Below are 26,742 nucleotides of genomic sequence, written 5' to 3'. Positions count from 1 at the left end.
AAAGCCAAAGCAGTAAGTAATTTCTCTGCATTTTTATGTGGGAAAGCTGTTTTGCTGCATGTTCCTTATGGATTTAAGTGTTAATTATAAAACGATTTGGAGATTCTTTCCTAAAGCTTGGTTTTCACAGTCCAAATATTAATAATATGCAATATTTATTATATGATCATGTTAACTAGTACAATGTTAAGAATTTTAAACACCTTTTAAAATGGCTTTCTTAAAAACATTTGAAGTTAGTGTTGTGTCACAGCTGGCAAGCTTTTTCTTTTTTTCCAAGAATGGGAAAACATGCTGAGGAAAGAGCAGCAGTACCTTCAAAACGTTTTGATGGCTTGTAAGCATAATTTTTTACAATCATCTTAATGAGATTCATGCACTGGACAATAAATCGCTCAAATGTAACTCCTTCACCAGCCTCTGTGAAAACATAGCTTACAGCAAACTCCAATGATCTCTGAATCAGAGGGGTGAATGAAAAAGGATGTTGGTCCAGGAAGTCCAAAAGCTAAAAAGTGAGGGAAGAAAAACATCATATGACTTAATTCATACACATTTTATGTGCACAAAGGACTTTCATAAACCATCTTGCAAAAACAGGAGCACATTAATGTAATGTGCAAATCTAACAGTTGGCCACAAAAATTAAATTAAAACAAAATCACTTTTACAGTGCTTACTGATTCATTCATTTTATCTGTTGGCATTCTAATTCTCAACTCCAAAGCCATGTTTTGTTTATAAGAATGACAGTTTAAGGAACCATGTACTTTTTCAACTATTCAGTGCTATTTTATTCATAAGTAACAATTCACAGATGCAAGAACTGATTTTCCCTAAAACAAGAAAAAAGCTAGCCCCCAAATTAACAATATTCTTATTAGTAATCCACCATTCATACCTGTTTCCAACCATATTTAAAGTACTGAACATTTACTTTACCAGCTTACTCCACCTAGATGCTTTTTAGACACTGCATTGGTCATGACAAATCCCAGCTTTGGAGAGGGCTGAACATTTTAACAAGCAGAGCCAACCCGTGGCTTTTCTTTTTAAATCAGACCTACAAAATTTTTTTGCCAATCCTATGTTCTCCAACTGTGACAGATGCCCCATCAATCAAGCATCATACCAGTATGCACAGGGACAAACTGAGGATTTTGGGATGTGCCTGGAAGATAATATTTTGCTGCCCATCCCCTAAATATTAAGAGATTTCTGTCTATGATAATCACACCAATATGTACTGGGGCTTGAGAAGGATTAGTGATTTGATCTGTTGGGATACTTTTCCATTATAACTGAATAACTTTTTCTGTAAAAAAGGTGCTGTCATAAATGGGAAGGGTAACCACCTTTCTGTATACAGTGCTATAAAATCCCTCCTGGCCAGAGGCAAAATCCTTTCACCTGTAAAGGGTTAAGAAGCTACGGTAACCTCGCTGGCACCTGACCCAAAATGACCAATGAGGGGACAAGATAATTTCAAATCTGGAGGGGGGACGGGACACAAAGGGTTTTGTCTGTGTGATACCTTTGCTGGGAACAGATCAAGGATGCAAGCCTTCCAACTCCTGTAAAGTTAGTAAGTAATCTAGCTAGAAAATGTGTTAGATTTTCTTTTGTTTTTTCGCTTGTAAAATTCATTGTGCTGGAGGGAATGTGTATTCCTGTTTTTGTGGCTTTTTGTAATTTAAGGTTTTGCCTAAAGGGATTCTCTGTGGTTTGAATCTGCCTGCCTGTGAGATTATCTTCCATTCTAATATTACAGAGTGTTTCTTTTATCTTTGTTTTGTTCTTCGAATAAAGTTCTGTTTTTTAAGAATCTGATTGGGTTCTTAGGGTCCTAAGAAAGCCAAGTTGGTCTGTGCTCAACTTGTTTATTCTCAAGCCTCCCCAGGAAGGGCTTGGGGGGATATTTTCAGGGAAGACGTCTCCAAGTGGTCTATTTCCCTGTTCTTTGTTTAAATTGCTTGGTGGTGGCAGCATACTGTTCAAGGACAAGGCAAAATTTGTACCTTGGGGAAAGTTTTTAACCTAAGCTGGTAAGAATAAGCTTAGGGGGTCTTTCATGCAGGTTCCCACATCTGTATCATAGAGTTCAGAGTGGGGAAGGAACCTTGACAGGTGTGTACAAAGGAATCTTCAGTTTCTTTCCCCCTCACTCCTGTCCAGGCATTTGTTCCTTTAAATCTTAGTAATTACTTATAAAAACCATTTTAAACTATGTATTTTCAAAGGTGTCTCTGCAAGGTTGGAAACTTTTTAAAATGAAATCTGATTCTTCTTTGCAGAGCCAAAGGCTGGGCCTGTTAACAAAAGGCTCACATAAGCCCCTATTAGTGACTGTAATCATTCTCTACTCTGAAATTCTTTGTAAGCGGCAGCAATGGAAATTGTCTACTTGAATAGGGAAAGTTAAAAGTCTTCCCCTCAATTTGTTCAGTGCTGTCTCTGCTATTGCACTCTAGATGTGCTTTCAACAAACTCAATCTCAGCACAAGATTAGACTTCCATTCATTTTCTATCTGTAGTAAGCTTATTCAGACTTAAAGATCACAGGAGACCAAGAAAGATAAGCACAACAGGAGAGAGACAAAAGAGGAAGAAAGACTAGTTTCCTATATGAATCAGGCTTTGTTCATGCAGTATATAGGCTATGTTTCAGAGTAACAGCCGTGTTAGTCTGTATTTGCAAAAAGAAAAGGAGTACTTGTGGCACCTTAGAGACTAACCAATTTATTTGAGCATAAGCTTTCGTGAGCTACAGCTCACTTCATCGGATGCATACTGTGGAAAGTGTAGAAGATCTTTTTATACACACAAAGCATGAAAAAATACCTCCCCCCACCCCACTCTCCTGCTGGTAATAGCTTATCTAAAGCGATCACTTTCCTTACAATGTGTATGATAATCAAGGTGGGCCATTTCCAGCACCAATCCAGGGTTTAACAAGAACCTCGGGGGAAGGGGGGGGGGGTTAGGAAAAAACAAGGGGAAATAGGTTACCTTGCATAATGACTTAGCCACTCCCAGTCTCCATTCAAGCCTAAGTTAACTGTATCCAATTTGCAAATGAATTCCAATTCAGCAGTCTCTCGCTGGAGTCTGGATTTGAAGGGTTTTTTTTGTAATATCGCAACTTTCATGTCTGTAATCGCGTGACCAGAGAGATTGAAGTGTTCTCCGACTGGTTTATGAATGTTATAATTCTTGACATCTGATTTGTGTCCATTTATTCTTTTACGTAGAGACTGTCCAGTTTGACCAATGTAAATGGCAGAGGGGCATTGCTGGCACATGATGGCATATATCACATTGGTGGATGTGCAGGTGAACGAGCCTCTGAAAGTGTGGCTGATGTTATTAGGCCCTGTGATGGTGTCCCCTGAATAGATATGTGGGCACAGTTGGCAACGGGCTTTGTTGCAAGGATAGGTTCCTGGGTTAGTGGTTCTGTTGTATGGTATGTGGTTGCTGGTGAGTATTTGCTTCAGATTGGGGGGCTGTCTATAAGCAAGGACTGGCCAGTCTCCCAAGATTTGTGAGAGTGTTGGGTCATCCTTCAGGATAGGTTGTAGATCCTTAATAATGCGTTGGAGGGGTTTTAGTTGGGGGCTAAAGGTGACTGCTAGTGGCGCTCTGTTATTTTCTTTGTTAGGCCTGTCCTGTAGTAGGTGACTTCTGGGAACTCTTCTGGCTCTATCAATCTGTTTCTTCACTTCCACAGGTGGGTATTGTAGTTGTAAGAATGCTTGATAGAAATCTTGTAGGTGTTTGTCTCTGTCTGAGGGGTTGGAGCAAATGCGGTTGTATCGCAGAGCTTGGCTGTAGACGATGGATCGTGTGGTGTGGTCAGGGTGAAAGCTGGAGGCATGTAGGTAGGAACAGCGGTCAGCAGGTTTCCGGTATAGGGTGGTGTTTATGTGACCATCGTTTAGTAGCACTGTAGTGTCCAGGAAGTGGATCTCTTGTGTGGACTGGACCAGGCTGAGGTTGATGGTGGGATGGAAATTGTTGAAATCATGGTGGAATTCCTCAAGGGCTTCTTTTCCATGGGTCCAGATGATGAAGATGTCATCAGTGTAGCGCAAGTAGAGTAGGGGCGTTAGGGGACGAGAGCTGAGGAAGCGTTGTTCTAAGTCAGCCATAAAAATGTTGGCATACTGTGGGGCCATGCGGGTACCCATAGCAGTGCTGCTGATCTGAAGGTATACATTGTCCCCAAATGTAAAATAGTTATGGATAAGGACAAAGTCACAAAGTTCAGCCACCAGGTTAGCCGTGACATTATCGGGAATAGTGTTCTTGACGGCTTGTAGTCCATCTTTGTGTGGAATGTTGGTATAGAGGGCTTCTACATCCATAGTGGGCCAGGATGGTGTTATCAGGAAGATCACCGATGGATTGTAGTTTCCTCAGGAAGTCAGTGGTGTCTCAAGGTAGCAGGGAGTGCTGGTAGCGTAGGCCCTGAGGAGGGAGTCTACATAGCCAGACAATCCTGCTGTCAGGGTGCCAATGCCTGAGATGATGGGGCGCCCAGGATTTCCAGGTTTATGGATCTTGGGTAGTAGATAGAATATCCCAGGTCGGGGTTCCAGGGGTGTGTCTGTGGGGATTTGATCTTGTGCTTTTTCAGGGAGTTTCTTGAGCAAATGCTGTAGTTTCTTTTGGTAACTCTCAGTGGGATCAGAATTTAATGGCTTGTAGAAAATGGTGTTGGAGAGCCGCCGAGCAGCCTCTTGTTCATATTCCAACCTATTCATGATGACAACAGCACCTTTGTCAGCCTTTTTGATTATGATGTCAGAGTTGTTTCTGAGGCTGTGGATGGCATTGTGTTCCGCACGGCTTTTCTTATATAGGCTATGTTTTCTTCTATGAAGCCTTCGAATCCATAAGGATTAAAATTCTGAAGTGTTCTGAGTTACCTAGCTTCCTGGCCTTTACTCTAGAATTTTCTCTTCAGCTCCTTCAAATTTCTGTAGCACTCCAAAAATGACTGAGTCAGACATGTTGTTCGCAGTTTTCTTGTAGCTGTTTTGGTCCCAGGATATGAGAGAGACAAGGTGGGTGAGGCAATCTCTTTTATTGAACCAACTTGTGTTGGTGACAGAGACAAGCTTTTGAGCTATACAGAGCTCTTCTGTGACCAAGAAGAGCTCTGTGTAGCTTGAAAGCATGTCTCCTTCACCAACAAAAGTTGGTCCAATAAAAGATATTGCCTCACCCCCTTGTTTCTTTGAGTCACACACGGTCACCTGAGCCCAAAAGGCTTGCACCCATACAATCCTCAGGGAGGCTAGTCTGAGGAGAATGAATTGCTTCTTCACATCTACCAAAAAAATAAATGAAAGATGAATTTGGGAACAGTCCCTGTACTCTCCGGTTGTTAGTTTGAATGAGAAAGAAAGATATATAAATGCTTTGTTTACAGGAGACATCAAAAAACTATGGGCCTAATTTTCAGAGATATTGACTGCCTGCAGCTTGACTTCAATTGGAAGTGCAAGTGCTTGGCATCTCTGATAATCAGGCTCCATGTTTAAGTAAGAAGTCATATGGGCCAGCAGATGGAATCCTCAAATACTGGGAATGTTACTGGTGTTGCATGTCTGAAAGATGATGCACCTAAAACTGTCTTCTGCCATAAGCACATACTCCTTGTGCAGGCCTAAAATACTAAATTGCAGCTGAAAAGTCTGGGTTGGTTTTTGTTCGTTTGTTTGTTTTTTAAGTAAACTAATCAAGAACGGTCAGTTACTTAATATGATCATGACTATTCTTATTTGTTACTCACAACCCACATTTTCAAGTGAGTGCAGATGTTTAATAGAGAAGACTGGAAAATTGTTTACAATCACTTATATTAACCTTTTTTTTAAATATGTCTGTCAACAACAGGCTCCAAAACAGTGGCTATAAATTTTACCTTTGAAATACATGTAATTTTATTTTAGGTATTGAAGTGTATGTTACATTCTGAGAGTTCACATTAGTGTCCTGAGTAAAGCAGATACTCTTCTCTTAAAAGGAATACATGTTTTCAAGATTATATTTTGAGAGAGTGAAGCTATGAATTACAATTAACTGCTTCTTCACAGTATATAAAATGAGTTTTAAAGAATATATATTTAACTTAATGTGGATTATTCATTCAAAATGCTGAAAACTCCATTCTAGTAAAGGAATTGTGAACTTACCACTTTAGTGAACAGAATAATAGTCTTTTCCAGACGGTCTCTGCATACATTTTCTGTTCCTATACTTCTACCTGGTAAATCACAGATATTTAACAAACATCATTTCTTAATCTTTGGTTTATTTCCTAATATCCACATTTGGAAAAATTATCTTTGCAGACACAGCTCACTCTTGCTATCATATCCTCCTAACTACAGATAAAGCAAGGTGAACAGGTAGCACTATGGCAGATGAAATTCAGTGCTGACAAATTCAAAGACCCAAATATTGGGCAAGCAGCTACTTCTAAATTAGTTATAAAAGCTCAGGAAAAAACATGAGCATCATTATGGACAGCTCAGTGAAAAAGCTGTCATAAAAGCAAACAACAGCTAGGAGGGACAAGGAAGGGGGTAGAAAACACTGACAAGCTTATAATTCCATTATTAAAAGTCCATGGTACACCCACGGCATGGAATACTATATTCACTTCTGGTCACCTTATTTCAAAAAGATATAGCTAAAACAGAATGGATTAAAGACTGATTACAAAAATGATTACAGGCACAGAGACATTTCTGAATAAGTATACAATGATAAGACTGGGACTCTTTAAGGAAGACACAAATAAGAAGAGACACAGTAGAGGTATATGTATGACACAATGAATCGTATAGTAAAGCTTCAGAGTAACAGTTGTGTTAGTCTGTATTTGCAAAAAGAAAAGGAGGACTTGTGGCACCTTAGAGACTAACCAATTTATTTGAACATCAGCTTTTGTGAGCTACAGCTCACTTCATCGGATGCATACTGTGGAAAGTGTAGAAGATCTTTTTATATACACACAAAGCATGAAAAAATACGTCCTCCCACCCCACTCTCCTGCTGCTAATAGCTTATCTAAAGTGATCACTCTCCTTACAATGTGTATGATAATCAAGTTGGGCCATTTCCAGCACAAATCCAGGTTTTCTCAGCCCCCCTCCCCCCACACACACAAACCCACTCTCCTGCTGGTAATAGCTTATCTAAAGTGACCACTCTCCTTACAATGTGTATGATAATCAAGGTGGGCCATTTCCAGCACAAATCCAGGGTTTAACGAGAACATGGGGGGGGGGGTAGGAAAAAACAAGGGGAAATAGGTTACCTTGGATAATGACTTAGCCACTCCCAGTCTCTATTCAAGCCTAAGTTAATTGTATGTGAGCTGTAGCTCACAAAAGCTTATGCTCAAATAAATTGGTTAGTCTCTAAGGTGCCACAAGTACTCCTTTTCTTTTTGCGTATAGTAAAGGTAAACTCTGTGCTAATTTACCCACTTAACAAAAACAGCATCATTCAATGAAACCTATGGAACCCATTGCCACAAGCTATCATGTATGCAAAGGTCTTAATAGATACATATATAGATATCCACATAAGAACATTCGCTGCTAGATTAGACAGGATAAACACTGAAAGATATATTAAACACTAATGTTTCAAAGCATAAGCTAATCATTAACCAAATGTCAGGAAGAAACTTTCCCTATAGGTAGGTTGTTCCCTAATTGTCCCCTACAGGGTTTCTTGTATCTTCATCTGAAACATCTGGTACTGATCATTGACATAGACAGGATATCGGACTAAATGAACCACAAATGTATTTTTGGACAAATGTACCTGAAAAAAAACATCTGTCACAGTATTTCCTGTCACAGTAAATGAAATTTGAGATTAAAACTACTGACTGTTTCATGATACCATTGGAGGCAATAATCACAAATTCTGTCCCATTTGACATTTTCCAAAACTCATCCATGGCATCTTCCAAGGAAAAGCTTGAGATGGCTTAGTTTCTTTTTACATTCTACGTATGTAACCTTTTTTTGTATGTTTCCTCTTTGTTCTGTGGTTTATATGAGATATATTAGTTATTTAGCATTCAAAATTAAGATCTGTATTATTGCTGAACATCTTTTCTGTACACTAGGATTGAGAAGTGCATTGAAATACAGTTTGTTTTGTATTCATGAGAAAATGTCAAAATGCCTTAGACACCAACTATTTGTTTAAATATTAGAGGTTGGGGGAATCTTAATATTATTAATGTACCAGAAGAGGATAGCATGCTTGAAAAAAGTACTTACTACATTCCAGAAACTGTTTTAGTCGCTCAAATACTGCATGTAGAAATCCCTGAAAAATATCAAAGTCACATTTCTTTAAAAAGTGAAGCCCATTGTGAACCGTATGAAGGGAGGAAAAGTATTATTTGCATACAAAAGATGGAGAATTTCACTAAAGATCCGTCAAACTGAGAAGTCAGTTCAGAAGCAACTGCAGGGTTTAAAATAATTCCCTACATTACTTCATTACTGTTAGAAAAATTAAATAGAAATATAATGAAAAGTACATTCTTCTATTTGAATTATATATTTTATATAAATACGATTTTGTTTTGATTTTTACTATTTTTCATTCACAATCCAATCGTTTCTCAAGAAAAACAACAAAAACGCTGCTGCAGAACTAATAATGACGATCTTCCTCCTTTGAACCTCTCCCTTTGTAAGTGAACACTTTGCTGAAAACGAGAGGTGAGGGTTTTCTCCAGTAAATGAAATTTCAGTAAATCATACTTAATCCTGAAGCTATGGCTAAATCCTGTGGTTATTTATGAGTAAAAATTTTTGCCTTAGTGATAGAAAGAAATTAGATATTTCTTTAACATTACATCAGTCTCAGGCTAAGCACTTTAATAAACTTAAGTCATAGAGAAACATTACACTGAGATTCTAAGTGCTTAGAAGCAAAATTACTGAAAGTGCTATGACCCCTGAAAATAAAAATATGTTCTGTGATCTGGGTAGAGTAGCTCACTCCATTGCCAATTTATATATAATTCATTCCACCAACAGTGTGTATCCAATATACTCTTATGAAATCCAAAATCGTAAGAAATTTCTCCATCAGGAGTGGCTGCACCTTAGCATTCACAGTGTTAACAAGTGGTATCATACACATCGATAAATGGGAATGTCGCACTGAGCAAATGAATAGCCCAAATACTGATACTGCAAAATAAACATAAGCCAGATATAAGCTTGACAAGCACTTATAAAGTGAATGATTATTTTCACCCATTAAAGTCTGAGCACCTATAAATATATTTATTAAAGTAATCAGACAGTTTCTCTAGTTGTTGCTTATAAATTACACAGTTTATAATTACACATCAACTACTTAAATCAACTGTTCTTCAGGTTTCAAAGATTCCTGAATTCTAAATCTAATAAGACAAGTGCAAAAATACCACAAAAGGTGTCATTTGAAAAGGTTCTTTCAGAAGCAGTGAGAGGCTTTGCAGAGGCAGTATAGATCAAGTACTGAATAATCAGAGGGAATTCTACTATTTGTATGAAATGTCAGCTCAATCAGAAATCCTATTTTCAATGGTTTTGGTTATGCCTGCCTGTTGGCTTCTTGCCAAAAATAAATGATATCAGGAGGATTGATTAAAACCACTGATTTTAATCATGATTTCAATCAGCAAGCAGCAAACCTTGATTTAAATTATCAATTTACTTGTGTTTTGCATTTGTACTTTTAAGTTATTTTCCTAAAGAAAGGTTGACTCTCATTGGTTGATAACCTTTAAAACATGCTGATTTGCAACTAAATATTGCCTTTACATGAAATCTATTGCTTCTTTTAGATAACCATTTATTTAATCAATAGCATAGCTTAACTTACATTTATTCAGATTTTATTTACTAATTTTAATCACGTTAGAAAATGGCAAATGAGGCATTTCTTGTTTATTAAATTAATTTTTTACTTGCTATTTGTGTCAAGCTCTTTTTGGATGGAAATTCAAATTAAAATGCACAAAAACGGTATCTAAAAATTGTTTTGTTATTAGTTAACAAGACTTCCTAAAATGTTCTGGATACATGAAAAAAAAGTAAATATCGAAACATATTCTGTATTTAAAACTATCGGATTAATTAAACAAAGGAAGTAATATCTGCAGTGAATTGAAGTGATTATGCCTAGTCATCGTGTCCTTAAAGATTTTAAAACTAATAGATCTCATCCTCTCACCTCTAGTTTTTATTCATACTTTGGAAGAGGAAAACAAGCTTTCTTGCTTTTTCAACTCCCACTTGGTTTCTTAATTTTGAATTAACTAGTGACTGAACTGAACTAACTGAATAAACTGAAATTAAGAAAATATTCTCTCTGCACCTGCGGAAGAGGCGACTGCTGTCAAAAGCTGGTTTTGCCCTTCAACAGACTCTGGTTCCATGCGCTTAACCAGTCACTCAAACCACTGAACTGGCTCAATTAGAACAGGATATCTATCTATCCAGACCACACGGACCAACAAGTTTGGGTGGCAGTGCTCTGATGGTGGATAAAGCTGGAACATGTCCACTGAAGTATACTTATTATGCTAATTTTGTCATCTGTGATGATGGTGACTGATGTTTTGGGGCACAATGGCCTCCCACTGTGTCCCAATGCATCCATGGCTCTGTTTCCTTTTTCTTCCTTGGCTCAGAGAAGGAAGAACATTGCTGAGAAACAGAGTCTTCCAAGGACTCAAAGGGCCTGCCAGTGAAGCATGAGCCCATTTCCTGATTACATAATGTTGGTCTTGTGGAACATGAAGGGTTCCTAAAGTGTGTGGCTTTACATGGGCCTCAGCATCAGACTCAAGACAACTTAATGGAATCCCTGCATACTGAGCTTTCTCTGGGCATGGAGCTTGTCTTGCTATTCATTCCAGACAAACAGAACACAATAGGGACCCAGTACCTAGTTCTCAGCCAGACAGATGTCTAAGAACAAAAGACCTGGCAGCAACTTTTATGAGGTGAAGCTTAAAGCACCTTTGTAGTGCTCTACCTGTACAGTTGAGCAGGAACCTGCATACAGTGCTCAGAAACATGCTTCTCCCAAATTAGAAGGCACACCAAGTTCTTTAATCACTGGTAGACAGTGCCATCACAGGATGGGCACAGCTTGAAAGTGATAGATTTGCTTTTGGCTATCTTAGTTAGGTCCACAACGTCACACATGCACTCATAACCCCGTAGCTCTGAGGAGAAAGGGACCAAGTAGAAGGTTTGGGTGTTACCCTAATATAGGTATTTACTACTACTACAAATTGTTGGGCCAGTTTGAGTTTAAACTGTATGCTGCAAACACCAGAACTTAAAATATATACCCAACTCATGTTCACTTATATATACTGTGTAAAGATAATAGAAACAGAAAACCACAACAGGTATAAACCCATCCATTTCCTTTGTTACTCATTTTGTAAAGGTGATGGTGAAAGTACCACCTATTTTTACAGAAGTATGCAAACATAGAAATTTTAAAGAACACCTGACAAGTGGGTTTTAACACAGGCATTCTACATCTCAAAAATATAATCAACAGCAAAAGCAAGATGATGAGCTTTATAAAGATTAATGTTTCAACAGTCTGTTATGACATTTAGAGAAGTCTCCTTGTTACAAGCACATGAGGATTCCAAGGCGGCTCTCTGTGTGTTCAGAAAAGACTTTTCTATAATTCCTGCACTGTAGTGGAGATATATCTTCTCAATGTAGTGTTGACAATAGGGCTCTGTACACTCTAAAAGAAAAAACATCCAACTCTGAGGCCACAACTGTATGTGATTGCAATGCCCATGAAAATTGTCTTTAAAAACACAGCAAGATCCTACCCAGTTCATGATGTTTTACCTGAGCCCCATGTCTTTAATTTCCTTTATACTGTTCTGCTCATTTAATTACTGCTGAAAACGTGTTCTCTTGATTGTGAATGTAAATTCAACTTAAGTAATTCACCCATATGACTGTATATCGTCCTTTCCTTTATTGTTCTGTTATTAGGCTATTCATTATATACTTTAATCAGAGGGCCTCAGGGTACTGTCACTCTGGGTCACTTGGGAGGTACTTCCTGTGCCTACTCTCGACACTGCTCCCTGGCTGTGCCTCTGCAAGGCCTCTTAGTGGCACTGCGGGAATATCAGCTGCTTCAGGCTCTGCAGACCTGGGTGCTAATCTCCAGGTCCTTACATGGACTCTTTCCAATTTGTTCACATCTTTCCTAAATTGTGGTGCCTAGAATTGGACTGGGTACTCCAACTAGGACATCACCAGTGCTGAATAGAGCAAGACAATTACCTCCTGTGTCTTACATACAACACTCCTGTTAATACACCCTAGAATCATATTTGCCTTTTTCGCAGCTGCATCACACTGATGACTCTCATTCAGTTTGTGGTCCACTATAACCCCCAGATCTTTTTCAACAATCCTACCACCTATTCCCCATTTTGTAGCTGTACATTTGCACTTGTCTTTACTGAATTTCATCTTGTTGAATTCAGATCAATTCTCCAATTTGTCAAGGTCATTTTGAATTTTAAATCTGTCCTCCGAAGCGCTTGCAACCGCTGCCAGGTTGGTGTCAACTGCAGATTTTATAAACATACTCTCTACTCTATCATCCAAGCCATTAATGAAAATATTGAATAGTCCCAAACCAGGACTGATCCTTGCAGGACCTCACTAGATATGCCCTCCCAATTTGACAGCGAACTACTGATAACATGTTGACTACCAAGCTTTTTAAAAAGCCAAACTAGTGAATTGGTGGAAGTCACTGATTAAGCACCTGGAACCAGGATCCACTGAAGTGCTGAACCAGCTTTTGACAGCAGTAGGTGCAGAGAGAGTACTTTATCATTTCAGTTTATTCAGCTAGTTCAGTTCAATGACTATTCATTCAAAGTTAAAAAAAATGATGCGGGAGAGTTAAGAAAATGATGAGAGAGTTGAAGCAGAAAAGCTTATTTTCTTCTTCCAATCTATCAATAAAAACTAGGTGTGAGAGAACGAGATCTACCAGTCCTCAAAACCTTAAAGAATATGCTGACCAGAAACAACCGCTCTAGTTCACTAGCTAAGGTAATACTTCCTTGGTTTAATAAATCAGTTAGTTTTAAAATGCAAAACATATTTTGATAAAAAAAAATTTTCGTGTCTCCAGAACATTTTAGGTAGTTTTAATAAGTGATTAAAAACCATTTAAAATGCTGGTTTTGTGCATTTTAAATTGAATTTCCATCCAAGCGGAGCTTAGCACAAATCACAAGTAAAAAAAATGAACTGTATAGTAAACAAATGCATTATTAACCGTTTTCTAATATAATAAAAAATGTAAAAATTAAGAATCTGAATAAATGTAAGTCCAGCTATAATTGCTTAAATAAATGTGTAAAAGTATAGTGCATCCTCCTGGTTACCAAAAAAATTTAGTGTAAAGGCTATATGTAGTTACAGGAATACTGTGTGGAATAAGACCCAAATACCAAATGTAAAGTCCCAAGCTATAAATATTAACATGGCCAACTAAACACAATTTCTTTTTAAAAAAATCCTATACTAGAAAAAGGGGGATTTCTTCAAACTTAGAGATTTTTTAATACATGTGGATTTACGCTTTAAACAAAGTAGTTTTTTTGTTGTTGTTAAGGTCCTCATCCGGCATAACTCTTAACAATGTGCTGAAGTACTCTGTTGGATCAGGGCCTTAAATATTATTCCCTCAGAAATGTCAAGCCAATCCACAAAGCAAACCCTAGGAGACTGTGTAAATATTGACCATTCATTTAATACAGTCATAAAAGAGTTCTTGATACGATGATGAAAAGGCTGTGATTGTAAGGACATACTGTTATATAATTGGTAGCTCTGTCCATTAATAACTGAATTATGGAAAGCAGCAGGTATACATCTTTATAATCACAAAAGAAAAATCTGTTTTTACATCCCATGGTTTATTTAGCAAGGCTTCTTCCTATTGTACTAGAAGTCTGATTACACAAGGAGCTACATACACACTCACGAAGTTATGTGAGTGAAACATACCTTATGGAAATGGTAAGATCCCGTGATCCTTTGTCTTAAACACTGGGGAAGGATTTAGGACATTGTAGCCTTATAAAATTTGTTATATTGTAGCAAAAATGCATTTACTAATTATGTCCTTTGGCAGCCCTTCTTTGAAATAGTAGTGGAGACTCCCCTATCCACTAGATCTGGTATCTCTTAATTTTGAAGTATGTATGAGAAGCATAAGGTGACTGCAGTGTACTGAAAAAAGGAGGATAACATATATAAGGGCACAATACTACTTGCTAAAAAGAAATAATATTCTGAAAGTTTGGTCAAATACTTGGTTGGTATTATATTGCTGGGGTTTACTTTGCTGAATGTACAGTAATCATGCTTCTGTGCACTAAGACAGTTAAAAATAGGAAAAAAGACAATTGTAAAAAATGAGGAACATACATGGTTAACTGGGAATTCCTCTTAGGGAGGAAGCTGTCTACATATATTTCAACGGCTTTGAAATTATAGATATCACTTGAAATTCTGAAGACAGTCTGGCTATCTCTGCAGAGCTAAAAAAATGACTGCTTAGATCTGCAGGCCCTCTTCTGAAAACCCTGTGTAGTAAACAGAGCTACTGGTTAACACTCATTTATATGCCAATGGCAATATTAGTATTTTGTGTACAATCTATTGTCAAACCTAATATTTTCTGAATATCAGCAATAAAATGGTTAACAATACTGCCATTGAAACGATCATATTTTATGTTTCACAGTGAATGCCTCATTAAATTAATGGCAAAGTCCACACATGGCAGAACTATGGTTTCAAGATTTGGAAAGGAAGACAGAAATGCAGCAATTCACATTTGGTTCACAACTGGAAGTTCTGAGTCAGAAACATAAGAGATATTCTCCTTTACACAATTTTTTTTTAGATTTAGCAGCTCTAGCGACCAATTCTACAGCTTGTGCATCCACCTCTACAAAACTGACATAGCTTTCTAAAATATTCTAAGCTCAAGGCATCGGAGACTGCAACTCCTAAATTTGGGAATATACAGACACAGAAGACATAAGGCCTTATTGACCCAAAGCTTACCACAACTAACGGATGCTTAGCTAAATGCAGTCTCAGAACCATTTAGACATGTTGTTTTATTCATTTATTAAAACTTGGCTATTACCAGTCTTTTTGTTTACTCTTGAGTAAAAACCCTGAAGAAAATAAAGACCTGCTCATACCAGATTATTTTTGGAACATGAGAACGTATCATCACTAGGATTGTTTGGCTGCTTTGCAACAATGTAAAAGCTTAACTCCCTGTACAACAGAACTCTTGGTCAACAAGTATATCAAATTAGTTATGGCAAAATTTGAATTAAGTAGTATTGCTTAGAAACATACAGAATTTCAAATAACTGCAATATCACCACAAAAAGCTTAAGATGGTACAAAAATGATTTGATTTCTAGTTCAAGCAAAATATCAAGATGATAAAAGCTAAAATCATGTTGAATTAATTAATTTAAAAAGCTAAACAGTAATCAAAATAGTATGATTTTGCATTCCAGTACTTCAGCCTCAGGGCAAAAAATCAATGCTTTATTTTATAACATTCTGTAATGTGATGGGAAACCATATCAGAACTTAAATAATGACAATTTTCACAGTATATCAATGGTTAACCAATAAATATAGTGGGTCATAATTCAAACAAGTGCAATTTTCAATCTGATACATAGTGACACTTATTGGTTTCTAAAACTGGTCACTAAAATAATCTAAATGTTGGAAAGGGTGCGGAGTTTTCAGCTGTGGCTAACAGCTGCTGTAAACCAGAGTTATTTCAGTTTATCTTAAATTGATTTAAGCTAAGCAGAAATAGGCCTGATTTACACCAAAACAGGAGTGTATACAGCGATGTTTGAACTGGTATAACTAAGCTGTTTAAAAATCACACCATATATTCAACTGCAGAAACTTTCTCATTTAGAGAAGGCCTGTCACTAAATTCATACAGGCTATCTTTATCCAAATTGAACATTTCAGATTTTTCCCACCACCCTAGCCCTTTAAATACGTCGCATCAGCATAACATATTAAGCTTATTGTTTTATATTTATCAGGCTTGTCTCTTGAGCCATCTATACATAATATAATTATGCATCATTTAATAAATTTCAGATCTCTCTTTGAAGTGAGTGAAATTCTAACAATGCCTAGAATGTCATGGAAAGAATTCTGAATTATATCTAGAAACAAACACACATATCACTTACCATCACCTCTACATTCCGATGAGGTTCCACAAACCCATGAACTGTCAATTTACGAAGCACTGAAAAATACAGTAATATCTTGCTTGCACAGTCTATTTTTGTAGAATGCTGCCCCGCTCCCCACCCACCCAGATATCAAGTAATTAAACATATAGCTACAATATCCTTTACTTTGCTATAAAAGTCTCTAATTATTCAATTATGAAATAAATTGCATTTATTTTGCACCTTTAGACTCCTCACCTGCCTTTTTCCCACTAATTTAAGTTTGGCAGTACTAATTTAAGGTAGAGCTGGGTGAATAATTGATTTTGTGATTAGTTGGCAGTTCTGAAAAATTAGGAAAAAATTTAAATTTAGAAAAATTTCAGTCAATTAAAAACGTCTGTTTCAGGTTGAACAAAACATATTGTTCAACCTGAAATATTTTGTTTCTGGGCATTTTTGAAGAGCTAGATTCACAAGTGGCTGGAGGGGGAGGAGAAAGAGGTGGTGGTTATGGTGCCTCCCATACAAGCTTTAGCCCACTTGTTAAGGCATTCACCCAGGATGTGGGAGACCAGGGTTCAACTCCCCCCTCTCCCAAATGTGGAGAGGGATCTGAACATGGGTCTCACATTGCAAGAGCGTGCCACACCCACTGAGCTATGAGATATTCTGAGGTGGATCCCTCAGTCTCTCCTGGTGAAGCGCTTCCATTGGGTCTAAATTAAATAGCCATTGGAGCAGGGACATCAAGTTGGGTGTCCCACCTCTCAGATGAGTGCCCTAACCACTAGAATATAAAGTCAGATTCTCTCTCTCTTTCTGGCCAAATGATTATTTATACAAAGTGGAACAGCTTCAGCACAAGAGACTGAAAAAACCCACCCCGGACTACCCTAAAGCCCAGGGATCAGGACAGTCTTCCTCAATGTCGGAGATCCAATTCACCCATATGACTGTATATCGATAGTTAACGTCCCTGCTCCAAAGACTTATTATTTATACATAGTGGAACAGCTTCAACGTGAGAGACAGAGAGACCCACACAATAATATCAGAGAGCCCAGTGACTGGGGAACTCAAATCCCTTCTCCACATGAAGCAGAAAATTGAACCTAGCTCTCCCACATCTCAGCTGAATGTCCTAATCACTGGACTACAAGTTATAAGATGGACAGTGGCAGCACCTCATCCTGCCATTTTGTGAATGGTGCCTTAGTGCCCCCCCACTCCCCCAAAATTTTTTAACTGAAACTGTTCAGCAAAATTCATATCAATATCACAAAGAGTTTCAGTGCCCTGAAAAATTAATTTTTTGGTAAATTTACTATTTGCCAATAAATATTCACCCAGCTCTACTTTAAGGTTCCATTCATGTCAAAATAAAGCTAATGGACAACAATGAAAAAAAGGTATCTCCAAAGAAGTTCTTCTTTTCCTGGTCTATCAAAAAGGATCCAGTGCCCTAATTTTACCATTTCTGGAGTTTTCACAGGGAAGATAATGTGGCGTTTCCAGAAACTCCTGAATACTACAGCACACAGAGCCTTCCTTTTCAATCTTCTGATGTTTATAATAGTTGTGTTTATAGTCCATACACAGAAGGAACAGAGAGATTCACAAACTGCATCTCTTGAAACCCAACATAACACTAGGGTCACCCATAGCACAAAGTAGAAACAGCAACTCTAAAATGTGCAACAACTATACTAAATGGCTAACAACTATTAAAGAAGTTATCCAAAATACTCAAGTTATAGCTATTTCCAACTGGTTTCTGATAAAAGCAGATCCAGGTAAACAGATCAAGTTTCCAAGGTTCACACAAGATGCCAGGGACACCGTAACCCAACAACAGGAATACACAAATGTCACCTGAATAACCTTATTTCATCTTTTATAGTACATTAAGCATACATATTTAACAATCTTTTTAATTATTACCTTTCAATGACAACAGAGTTCTTTCTAATGAATTTGTAGCTGCAGCTTCATCTCCTGTAAAGATCTGTTGTAGGAATGTATCTGTGTGATGATTCCATAAGGAACAGGCAAAACTATAAATTCCAGATGCTAACTGTAAAGAAAAAACAATCCACTTGAATCCCAATATTTGACACTAGTACAATAAATTTATAGATTCATAGATCTTTAAGGCCAGAATGGAATGTAAAATCTAGTCTGACCTCCACTATAACATAGGCCATCATCACTCCTATATAATAGCTTGTTTGATTAAAAAAAAAAAAAAAAATCTTCCATAAAGGCATCCAGTTTTGATTTTGAAGACAGCAAAGAGACAAAGAATCCCCCACTTCTCTTAGTAGTTTCTTTCAATTATTAAAAATGTGTTCCTTTATTTCCAATTTGAATTTATCTGGATAATCCACATGGCTACAAAAAGGGTTTTGCGACAACAATTTTTCTTGCTGGAGAACAAAATTGGAGAACTGGTTTCTTTTCAAACAAGTTTCAACACAACATATATTGTAGACTGGTGAATGTCTGTTACACTCTGCTCCAATTTCTAGTCATATTTATGTTGCGTAATAAAAAGTAGTAGTACTGTACAGTATGTGCATGTGTTGAACCCTGTTTTGATGACAGCTGCATAGTTATGCATATTCTTCACTGATGAAGCATATTAAACTGATTTTCTTCCCCAAGTTATTTAAGTTAAGAAATGATAGTGAGGTTGAGACAGTCAGTCAGTTGCAAATTTAAAAGTGTGGAGCAAGTCTTTATATATAAATAACTCAATTTACATTTCAAAAACCTTAATCTTTTATCCATCCTGCAAAAAAGTAAAGGGGCATACTGTATTTAGAAAATATTAGAAGAAATAAAGGTTACTTTCATGTAAGAAGACAGGATGATGCCCTAAATTTCCCAGAATGAGTTATTCCAACCTAGAGAATGAGGATTTAGTAGTCTGCACTGAGTTTCCTGCTCATTTATCCCATTAGATCGAGTGTATATGCACTTGATTCAGCCTCACAAAACATAGGTAAGCCAACAGAGACCAAGAATATTAATGCAGAGTCCTCGTGACTCTAACTTCCCTAGCATCTCATTTCCTCACTCTGGCTCTCTGGCAGCACAGCTCTAATGGAGCCATGCTGTGAGGGGCGTCCAAACAGTCACTGTTCCCAGAACACTTCTTGTGTATGGTACGCAACAGCTGTCCACACTACCAACCAGGAGTCTGCGCAAGTTAATGCTAGTTCAGTCACAATAAATCTGCAGTGGGCAAACTCGTGGGTTTGGAGGTGAAAGGGAATTTATACTACTGAAAGCAACTGCTCCTCAAGCCCCAAAATGCTTTGCATCCATGGAGTCTGAAGTCTGTAGAGAACCTGCAGGGTTTCCGTTGTTCCCTGGGAGGAGAATGCTGCAGAGATGGCCTTCCCTGACTGAGTTTGCATTCTCCTCATGTAAATGGAAAGGTGTATTTGAGCCTTTGAAACATTTTCAGGGGTAGTAGGGGAAAAGCACAAACATCTTGGTTGAAAATTTAACGAGTGGGCAAAGGAGGCTGGCATCATGGGCCAATCAGAGATGGGAGTCCACCTGTTGATCACTTTAGATAAGCTATTACCAGCAGGACAGTGGGGTGGGAGGAGGTATTGTTTCATGATTTCTGTGTGTATATAAAGTCTGCTGCAGTTTCCACGGTAAACATCTGATGAAGTGAGCTGTAGCTCACGAAAGCTCATGCTCAAATAAATTGGTTAGTCTCTAAGGTGCCACAAGTACTCCTTTTCTTTTTGCGAATACAGACTAACACGGCTGTTCCTCTGAAACATTTCAATAATGAATGAGACAGGACAGGTATGACAGGGATAAGCTGTGAAGCGCCATGTAAGTGAATGCAAGTAGTAATTTATATTTGATACAAACAGAGAAGGGGGAACCAGTGGTGAGGTGATGTAATGGGCTAGGAGAATAATCTTTCCAGCAGCATTTTGAATGGATACGAAGAGAGTAAGGATGCATTTGTCAAGGCCAGACAAACGGACACTGCACTAGTTGAGACATGATAGGAGGATAGCTCGGACAAGAGTTTTAGCTGTGTGGATGAGTAGAGAAGGTTGTATCATTGACATGTTATGAAGAAAGACTAAGCAAAATTTAGACAGGAGGATCTAGAACACAGATCTGAGTTAAAGATGATGCACAGGTTACAGGCCTGAGTGATAGGCAGGATGGCAGTGTTGTCCACAGTGATCAAGAAAAAAGGAAAGAAAGAAGAGAGCCTTCAGGGGATGGGAGGATATGAGCTTTCTTTTTAGCCATGCTGAGCATGAGCTGACAGCTAGACATCCCCAGATATTAGTTTGAACAGAAGGAGATAGGTCTGGAATAAAGAGGAGGATCTGTGAGTCATCAGCATAGAGATAGTAGCTGAATTTGTAGATGAGATTATCCAGAGATAAGGTAAAGAGAAGGGACCAAGGACAGAGCCCTGCAGAACCCCAAAGAAAGCTGTAGGATGGATGAAGAGGACATTCTGAAGGTCACACTGAAGGAGCAATTAGAGAGGTAGGAGGAGAACCAGAGAAGGAGAGAGTCAGGAGAACAAGATTTCAAGAGGAAGAACAAGGTTGACTATGTCGAAGGAGGCTGACAAGTCAAGGAGGATGAGAATGAGGTACTGGTTCTAAGCTTTAACTAGAAAGAAGTCATTAGAGACTTTGGCGAGAGTGGCTTCAGTGGAGTGCAAAGTGGGGAAGCTGGACTAGAGAAGGTTAACAGTGGCACTGGAGGAGAGGAACCTCAGACTGCTATTGTAGACAGTGCCTTCAATGAGCTTTAACTATCCACAATGACTGCAAGATCTCTTTTGTGACTGGTAACAGCTAATTTAGTCACTATCATTTTGTACGTATAGTTGGGATTATTTTTATTAACATTAATTACGCTTTGCACTTATCAACACTGAATTCATAAACCACAGTCTCACATGGTAAACCGTGGTGCTCATTTGATCAACAGTTATGTAAACCAATAGTTATGATGAAAAACCCAATTTTTTTTTTTTTTGCTAATTAACAAAAATACATAACCCAGGGACCTCACCAACCTCACTATATGCTGTCGTGAATTAAGTTAAACTGCATTAAGACTATTTTCATTCAGAATGAGTGTGTCCACACTGGGGTTTAAAGCAGTTTAATGAATCCACTTTAAATTTACACCTGTAGTTAATTTGGATTAAACTTTCCTGAGTGGCCCCGAATAGACAAGCCCTTAGTTCGTTTCACTCTCGAATCATGGGGTCAGCACTAGCATCTTCACACTGGCCTCAGAGAGCAGTTTAGGAATCAGAGGCAGCATGCTGTATTTTCATACGGACAGCTGAACCAGATGTTCAAAATATGCTTACCTGGGTTAGGGGCTTTTGCTCAACCAAACTCTTGCAGGTCATCTTATGCAGGAAGCATTAGGGAGTAACTTGTACAAGAAAGTGGGTCAATCAGATCACAAAGGCATTGCAGCAACTTGATGCGCCACCTTTGGCAGAATGACTGAGGACACTTGGGTTTCAAGAAGAATGCAAACAGGTCTGTTAAGGCCACAGCTGCCCCCAATCAAACACAAGAGACCAAAAGACAGAGGAAAGGAGATTATATTTCCCTAAAAGCATTACACTGTAGCTTAGAGCATCTACCACATAATTATATTTTCCCTGAAGGACGACTGACCACCTCAGCAAAGAGATTTTTCTGTCACCTTTTTTTTCTGTGAATTTGGACACCTATTAATGTGTACTCAGACAGCCCCTATTTGTTCAGTTAAATAGTATTGAGCATCCTGAATACACACCCTTGCACAACATGAACCTGAATATTAATGCCCGGCCTATAATGAATTTGGAAATACCATCAGCACCTTTCTAGATAACCATTGTTTAATATAATTCTTGACAGAATGGTACTAATACAGTTCTCTGTGCCTAATCGTGCTAGAAAACAGCTTTACAAAATATACTTCATATTAGCTGACAGTGGGTGGAAGATGCACTATTCTTTAATATATAGGACAAATCTATAGGCTATAATCAATAGATTTTTACAATGGTGACAGCAGTTGCATGAGGCCTGATTTGTCCTTTTCATTCAGACCTGTTAAATTAATACAGGCAGTTGAATGCTGCCTAGGATAATTGAATTTTATTTCTCCTCTGCCACAGAGATCCTATGAGATGTTGGGCAAGTTATTTAAACCAAACTTCCTACAGGCGGGGACTAATTGTGTTCCCAATTTCTGGGTGTTGGTCTTGAGAATCCAGAGTCTGATTTACAGAAATGCTGAGCACTCACAGCTGCAACTGAAGTCAACAGAAGCTGTACTTTGAACATATAAAGTGCTACATAATGTAAAGTACTCTGAAGAATCAGGCCATAGGTGCCTCATATTGGGCCCCCAAAATTAGTGAACAATTTTGACCTTCGTCTCTTTGTGCCTCTGCTCCCCATGTGTAAAACAGGAATAATAAAAACCCCTCACGTCACAAGGATGTTGTGAAGATTAATTAATGACTGTGAAACACTCTGATACTAAAGTGATGAGCGTCACAGAAAAGCCCAAGAGTAAATTCATAATTTTGTATTCACAGCACTGTTTGAATAGCGTGCAGTAAATAAAGCTTACGGGGTCAGATATTATACAAGAAAACAAAATGTTGAATAGCTTCTTGTTAATGGAGCCCCCTCCATCTTGTGCACTGAATGAGGAAGGGGTCCTGTGGCAAGAAATAGTTACTATGTAATTAAAGACTGTATCATGATGCATAACATAAGGGGATTGAATAAAGGTTGTACAGGATACTGTAATGCTGTCAATTTCCTAACTTTTGAGTGCTTCATTTTGCAACTTTACAGAAATAAAACTGAAAAAAATATTAATTTCCTAGGTTTTTAAAAAAGCAAACTGAAAAAACAAATTCCATCACATCACATCATATTGACACCTTCGTGTTCTTCTGCAGAGTTGGAACCTTTGGGTCCACCGCACACAGACCTCTGCCACTTTAGAGGATGGAATTACTGGTAGCAATAATAGGTTGTTACCCTCTATGTAGAGCAGTATTAGAGGGAGATGACACACACATTTGGCCAGTGGGTTTCACAGATATTTACAGACAGCAAAGGAATGGCAAAACTTAGCAACCTTGGGTCCAGGCTCTGGAGAGGAGTACTCTAGAGATCGCAGTCCCTTCTGCTTGTCTGTTTTGTCCTCCCTAGAGCTCATCCTTCTACCCCATCACCACCAACCTGTCCTCCTATCCCATTTCCAGTCTCCACTAAAGTTTCTCATCCCAGTGCCAGTCTCCTTCACAGCCAGTTCTAGTTTCCATTCTACCAGCTCCTTGTCCAATCTGTCTCTCCCTCACTGTGACGTGCACACATTGGATCCAATCTCAGTCTCCCTTTTCACCAACAAAACTCTTCCCTGACTCCTTGTCCCAATTGCCCAGCCATTCCCAATTCTCCCGCTGTTCCTGGCTCATCCCATCTCCCTCTCTCCATGCTCCTTCTCCTCACTGGTTCTCTTTCTCTTCTTCCAGACAATCCCACTTGTCTGGGAAGATTTTGTGTCTTCCCTCCCTCATCTTCCCCTGGTTTCCCTCACTGGCTCCCAATCCAAGCCACCCACACACACCCCAGCTCCCTGTCCCAGCCTCCAAGCCCAACCAGCCCCAACCTCCAGTTCCCATTCCCAGTCTCCTTATCCAACCAGTACCAACCTCTAAGCCCCATCTGCCAGTGCCAGCCTCCATCCCTCATCTCGAATGCCCAGTCAGTCCCCAAATCCCCTCTTCATGTCTCTCATTCACAGCTGCCTTGTCCACTAGTCTCTGTCATCCCCCGATGATTACAAGTCTACTTTCTGTCTTCCACCCCAGTCCCAGTCTCACCAAATTCCTAGCCCCAAACTATTCCTTTCCCATCCCCCCAGTCCAGCTCTTGTTCCCTCTGCATTCAAGTCAGTCAGCTTCCTCCTCAACACTTCCCATGCGCCAGCAAGGGGGTCACTGAGAGCACTGGAGAAGCAGACTCCTGGCTCTCAGTTCCATTGCCCGGCATCACTTTGGCACATTCCATTCTTCTGAGCCACACCTAGTGTAGAGCATGCCAAGTCACAATGTATGTATGGTGCACATTCAGTCTGGCCAGCAGTAGCAGTTGTTAGGGAATGGAGCATGCTCAGGGTGGATGGAATCTTCTGGCACTTTAGATGCTGAATTCTAAGAATTCTCTACTGAGCATGAGCAAACCGAGTTTTCAATGCCTTGTAATTTGGCCAAACTTGGGGGGATTTTCACAGGACAAGCAAAAGACACATCCCACCTGATAAATTTTGAGTGTCTGCTCCAAAGCAGGGAGGCTATGATGGGGTAGTGAATCCTAATGGTCACCCACCCCATCACGTGGCATGGCCCTTTAAGAGGCTGAAAAGATGCTGCTTAGGAAGGACTAGAAAACTTGATTAACAGAACCCAACTCCAGGGAGGAGAGCTGGGGAGACTCCTAGGTAAGGAGAAAGTGTAAAACTAACCAATAAAGTTGTGTTCCAAAGAGGAGGGCTGGGGATTCTTGTGAAAGGAAGGACTGAAAAGGGGTAATCCCGAGAAGGAATTGGGAAGGTTTCCGAGACCAGAGGCTGTTTACTGACATAGGAAAGAGTCTCCTGAAGGAAGGAGCCAGCCAGAGACAGCTAGTTAGACTAAGCCCAAGGTGATAAATGTCCCTGGGTGTGTCTGAGTGAGCTTCTATTTGTGCTTATGGCTATCAATAGTAAATTATAAATAATAAATAATAAAACACTTGCAAGGAGGTTGCTCTTTGATTAAAAAAGATCTTTCTGGACTTGTTTATAACCCAGGTTAAGGGAAGTGAGGACGGGTTCTCCTGTGATGTCATACCAAACCGAAAGGGGCACACACCGGACCTCCACACCATCACAGAGCCACTAAAGCTTCTCAGAGAATAGGTCACCAGAATTTTTTTTTTTTTTAAACACAGCAAAGCAATGTATTTTTGCCCTAGCCTCATACTTGTAATTACTGAATCATGTTGGTTAAAATTTAAACAAACAAATCAGCCTGAGGAAGACATCTAGCATGGAAAATTTCAGCCCAATGGTTAAAAGTTTGTGAGAGTAATGAGCAACTGAAAACAGGATCTTATCATGGAAAGCATCAGGCAACCTAATAGGTGGTGCTACCAGCTCACCTTAGTCTACTGTTTTAAAAAAAAAAATGCATTACATATTATGACTTATGTCATGTATAGAGAATAAATAACCATTTATGAAACCCTTTCACATGTAAACCTCCCATGTACCCACTTCCACAACCCATCACAAACCTTTTTAAACAAATATGTAAAACTGCATTTCTACTCCTCTCTCAAGCCCAGAATATTACATGTTGCATTATCAACAGTGTTACTTACATCATAGAAAAGTTTCCTATCTGCAGCAAGTCGTTTAGATGCCAGAGTCTTAGTAACATGATAAAAAGTAAGTAATGCTCTGTGTTGGCGGAGGTCATCTTGGATTTTCACTGATTCTAGAAGAGTAGGAATAAGCTCTGGCCACTGTCTAGGGCAGTCCAGCCTAGCAACTTTAGCAATCAACACAGAGATCTGAGTGGCTATCTGCAGAGAAAACAATTACCAGAAAGACACACATAAGGCCAAGACAGATTTCATAAAATTTACATTCCAGAAACATAACTTCTGTTACATTTAATAAACCCGCTATTAAAATTTTAAGTTAGTTGTTTAGTTGAGACTTCAGCCAACATTTTACTATGTTACTGGATTTTAAAGGGCAACTAGAGTCATTATACACATTTTAGCAGCCCTATTGTAGTTAGGATTCAATAATTTAGAGACCATTCTTGACCCAGTGAAAAGTTTTTAAGCTGACCTCATTTCCCTTCCTGTTTAATTCTATAAAGGTTTTTTTACACACACACACACACACACACACACACATATATATAGAAAGCTAGGTAGTGTTAACAATACATATGGCACTCATCAGCATAGTATATGAGCACCACTTCCTGTTTCTATACATGGCCTTTTTGCCTTCTCTATTTGTATAAAGGTAAGAAAAGTGTAGGCAGAACATAATGCTAAAAACAGGCTGTAGCTTCAAACAGCCACAAACTAAGTGCTTGGAGCAGCTAAGCATTTAAGCACATGCTTAAAGTTATGCACTCTAGGCACTTTACTGGATCAAGGACTTAGCTTGCTAGTCTGCTTCAAGCAGCAGTAACTTGTCCTATTTCCCCCTGAGATTTGCCATGGATGACTATGTTTTGGGGGGGTTTTATGGGTTGGATTCATGAGCAGGCTCATCACCCTTTT

General features: G+C 38.7%; 1 protein-coding gene across 4 annotated transcripts in view; it reads right to left on the bottom strand.

The window, feature by feature from the left end:
* The window catches only part of IPO11 (importin 11), a 295,012-nt gene that overhangs the window by 227,907 nt on the left and 40,363 nt on the right, over positions 1-26,742 (bottom strand). For all 4 annotated transcript variants that reach the window (XR_012158885.2, XM_073344033.2, XM_073344034.2 and 1 more), the window contains exons 6-11: positions 25,819-26,022; positions 18,302-18,434; positions 16,373-16,431; positions 8,316-8,364; positions 6,204-6,274; positions 316-508 (exon numbers count right to left, since the gene is read on the bottom strand). Coding sequence is in view for 3 of the 4 variants with exons in the window: in XM_073344033.2 (XP_073200134.1) it covers positions 316-508; positions 6,204-6,274; positions 8,316-8,364; positions 16,373-16,431; positions 18,302-18,434; positions 25,819-26,022 (709 nt within the window). In the remaining variant the exon portion in view is untranslated. The remainder of the gene's footprint in view (positions 1-315; positions 509-6,203; positions 6,275-8,315; positions 8,365-16,372; positions 16,432-18,301; positions 18,435-25,818; positions 26,023-26,742) is intronic.

The sequence above is a fragment of the Lepidochelys kempii genome, chromosome 5 (genome assembly GCF_965140285.1).
Source record: "Lepidochelys kempii isolate rLepKem1 chromosome 5, rLepKem1.hap1, whole genome shotgun sequence".
NCBI lineage: Eukaryota > Metazoa > Chordata > Testudines > Cheloniidae > Lepidochelys > Lepidochelys kempii.
This window is presented reverse-complemented; position numbering and strand designations above follow the sequence as displayed.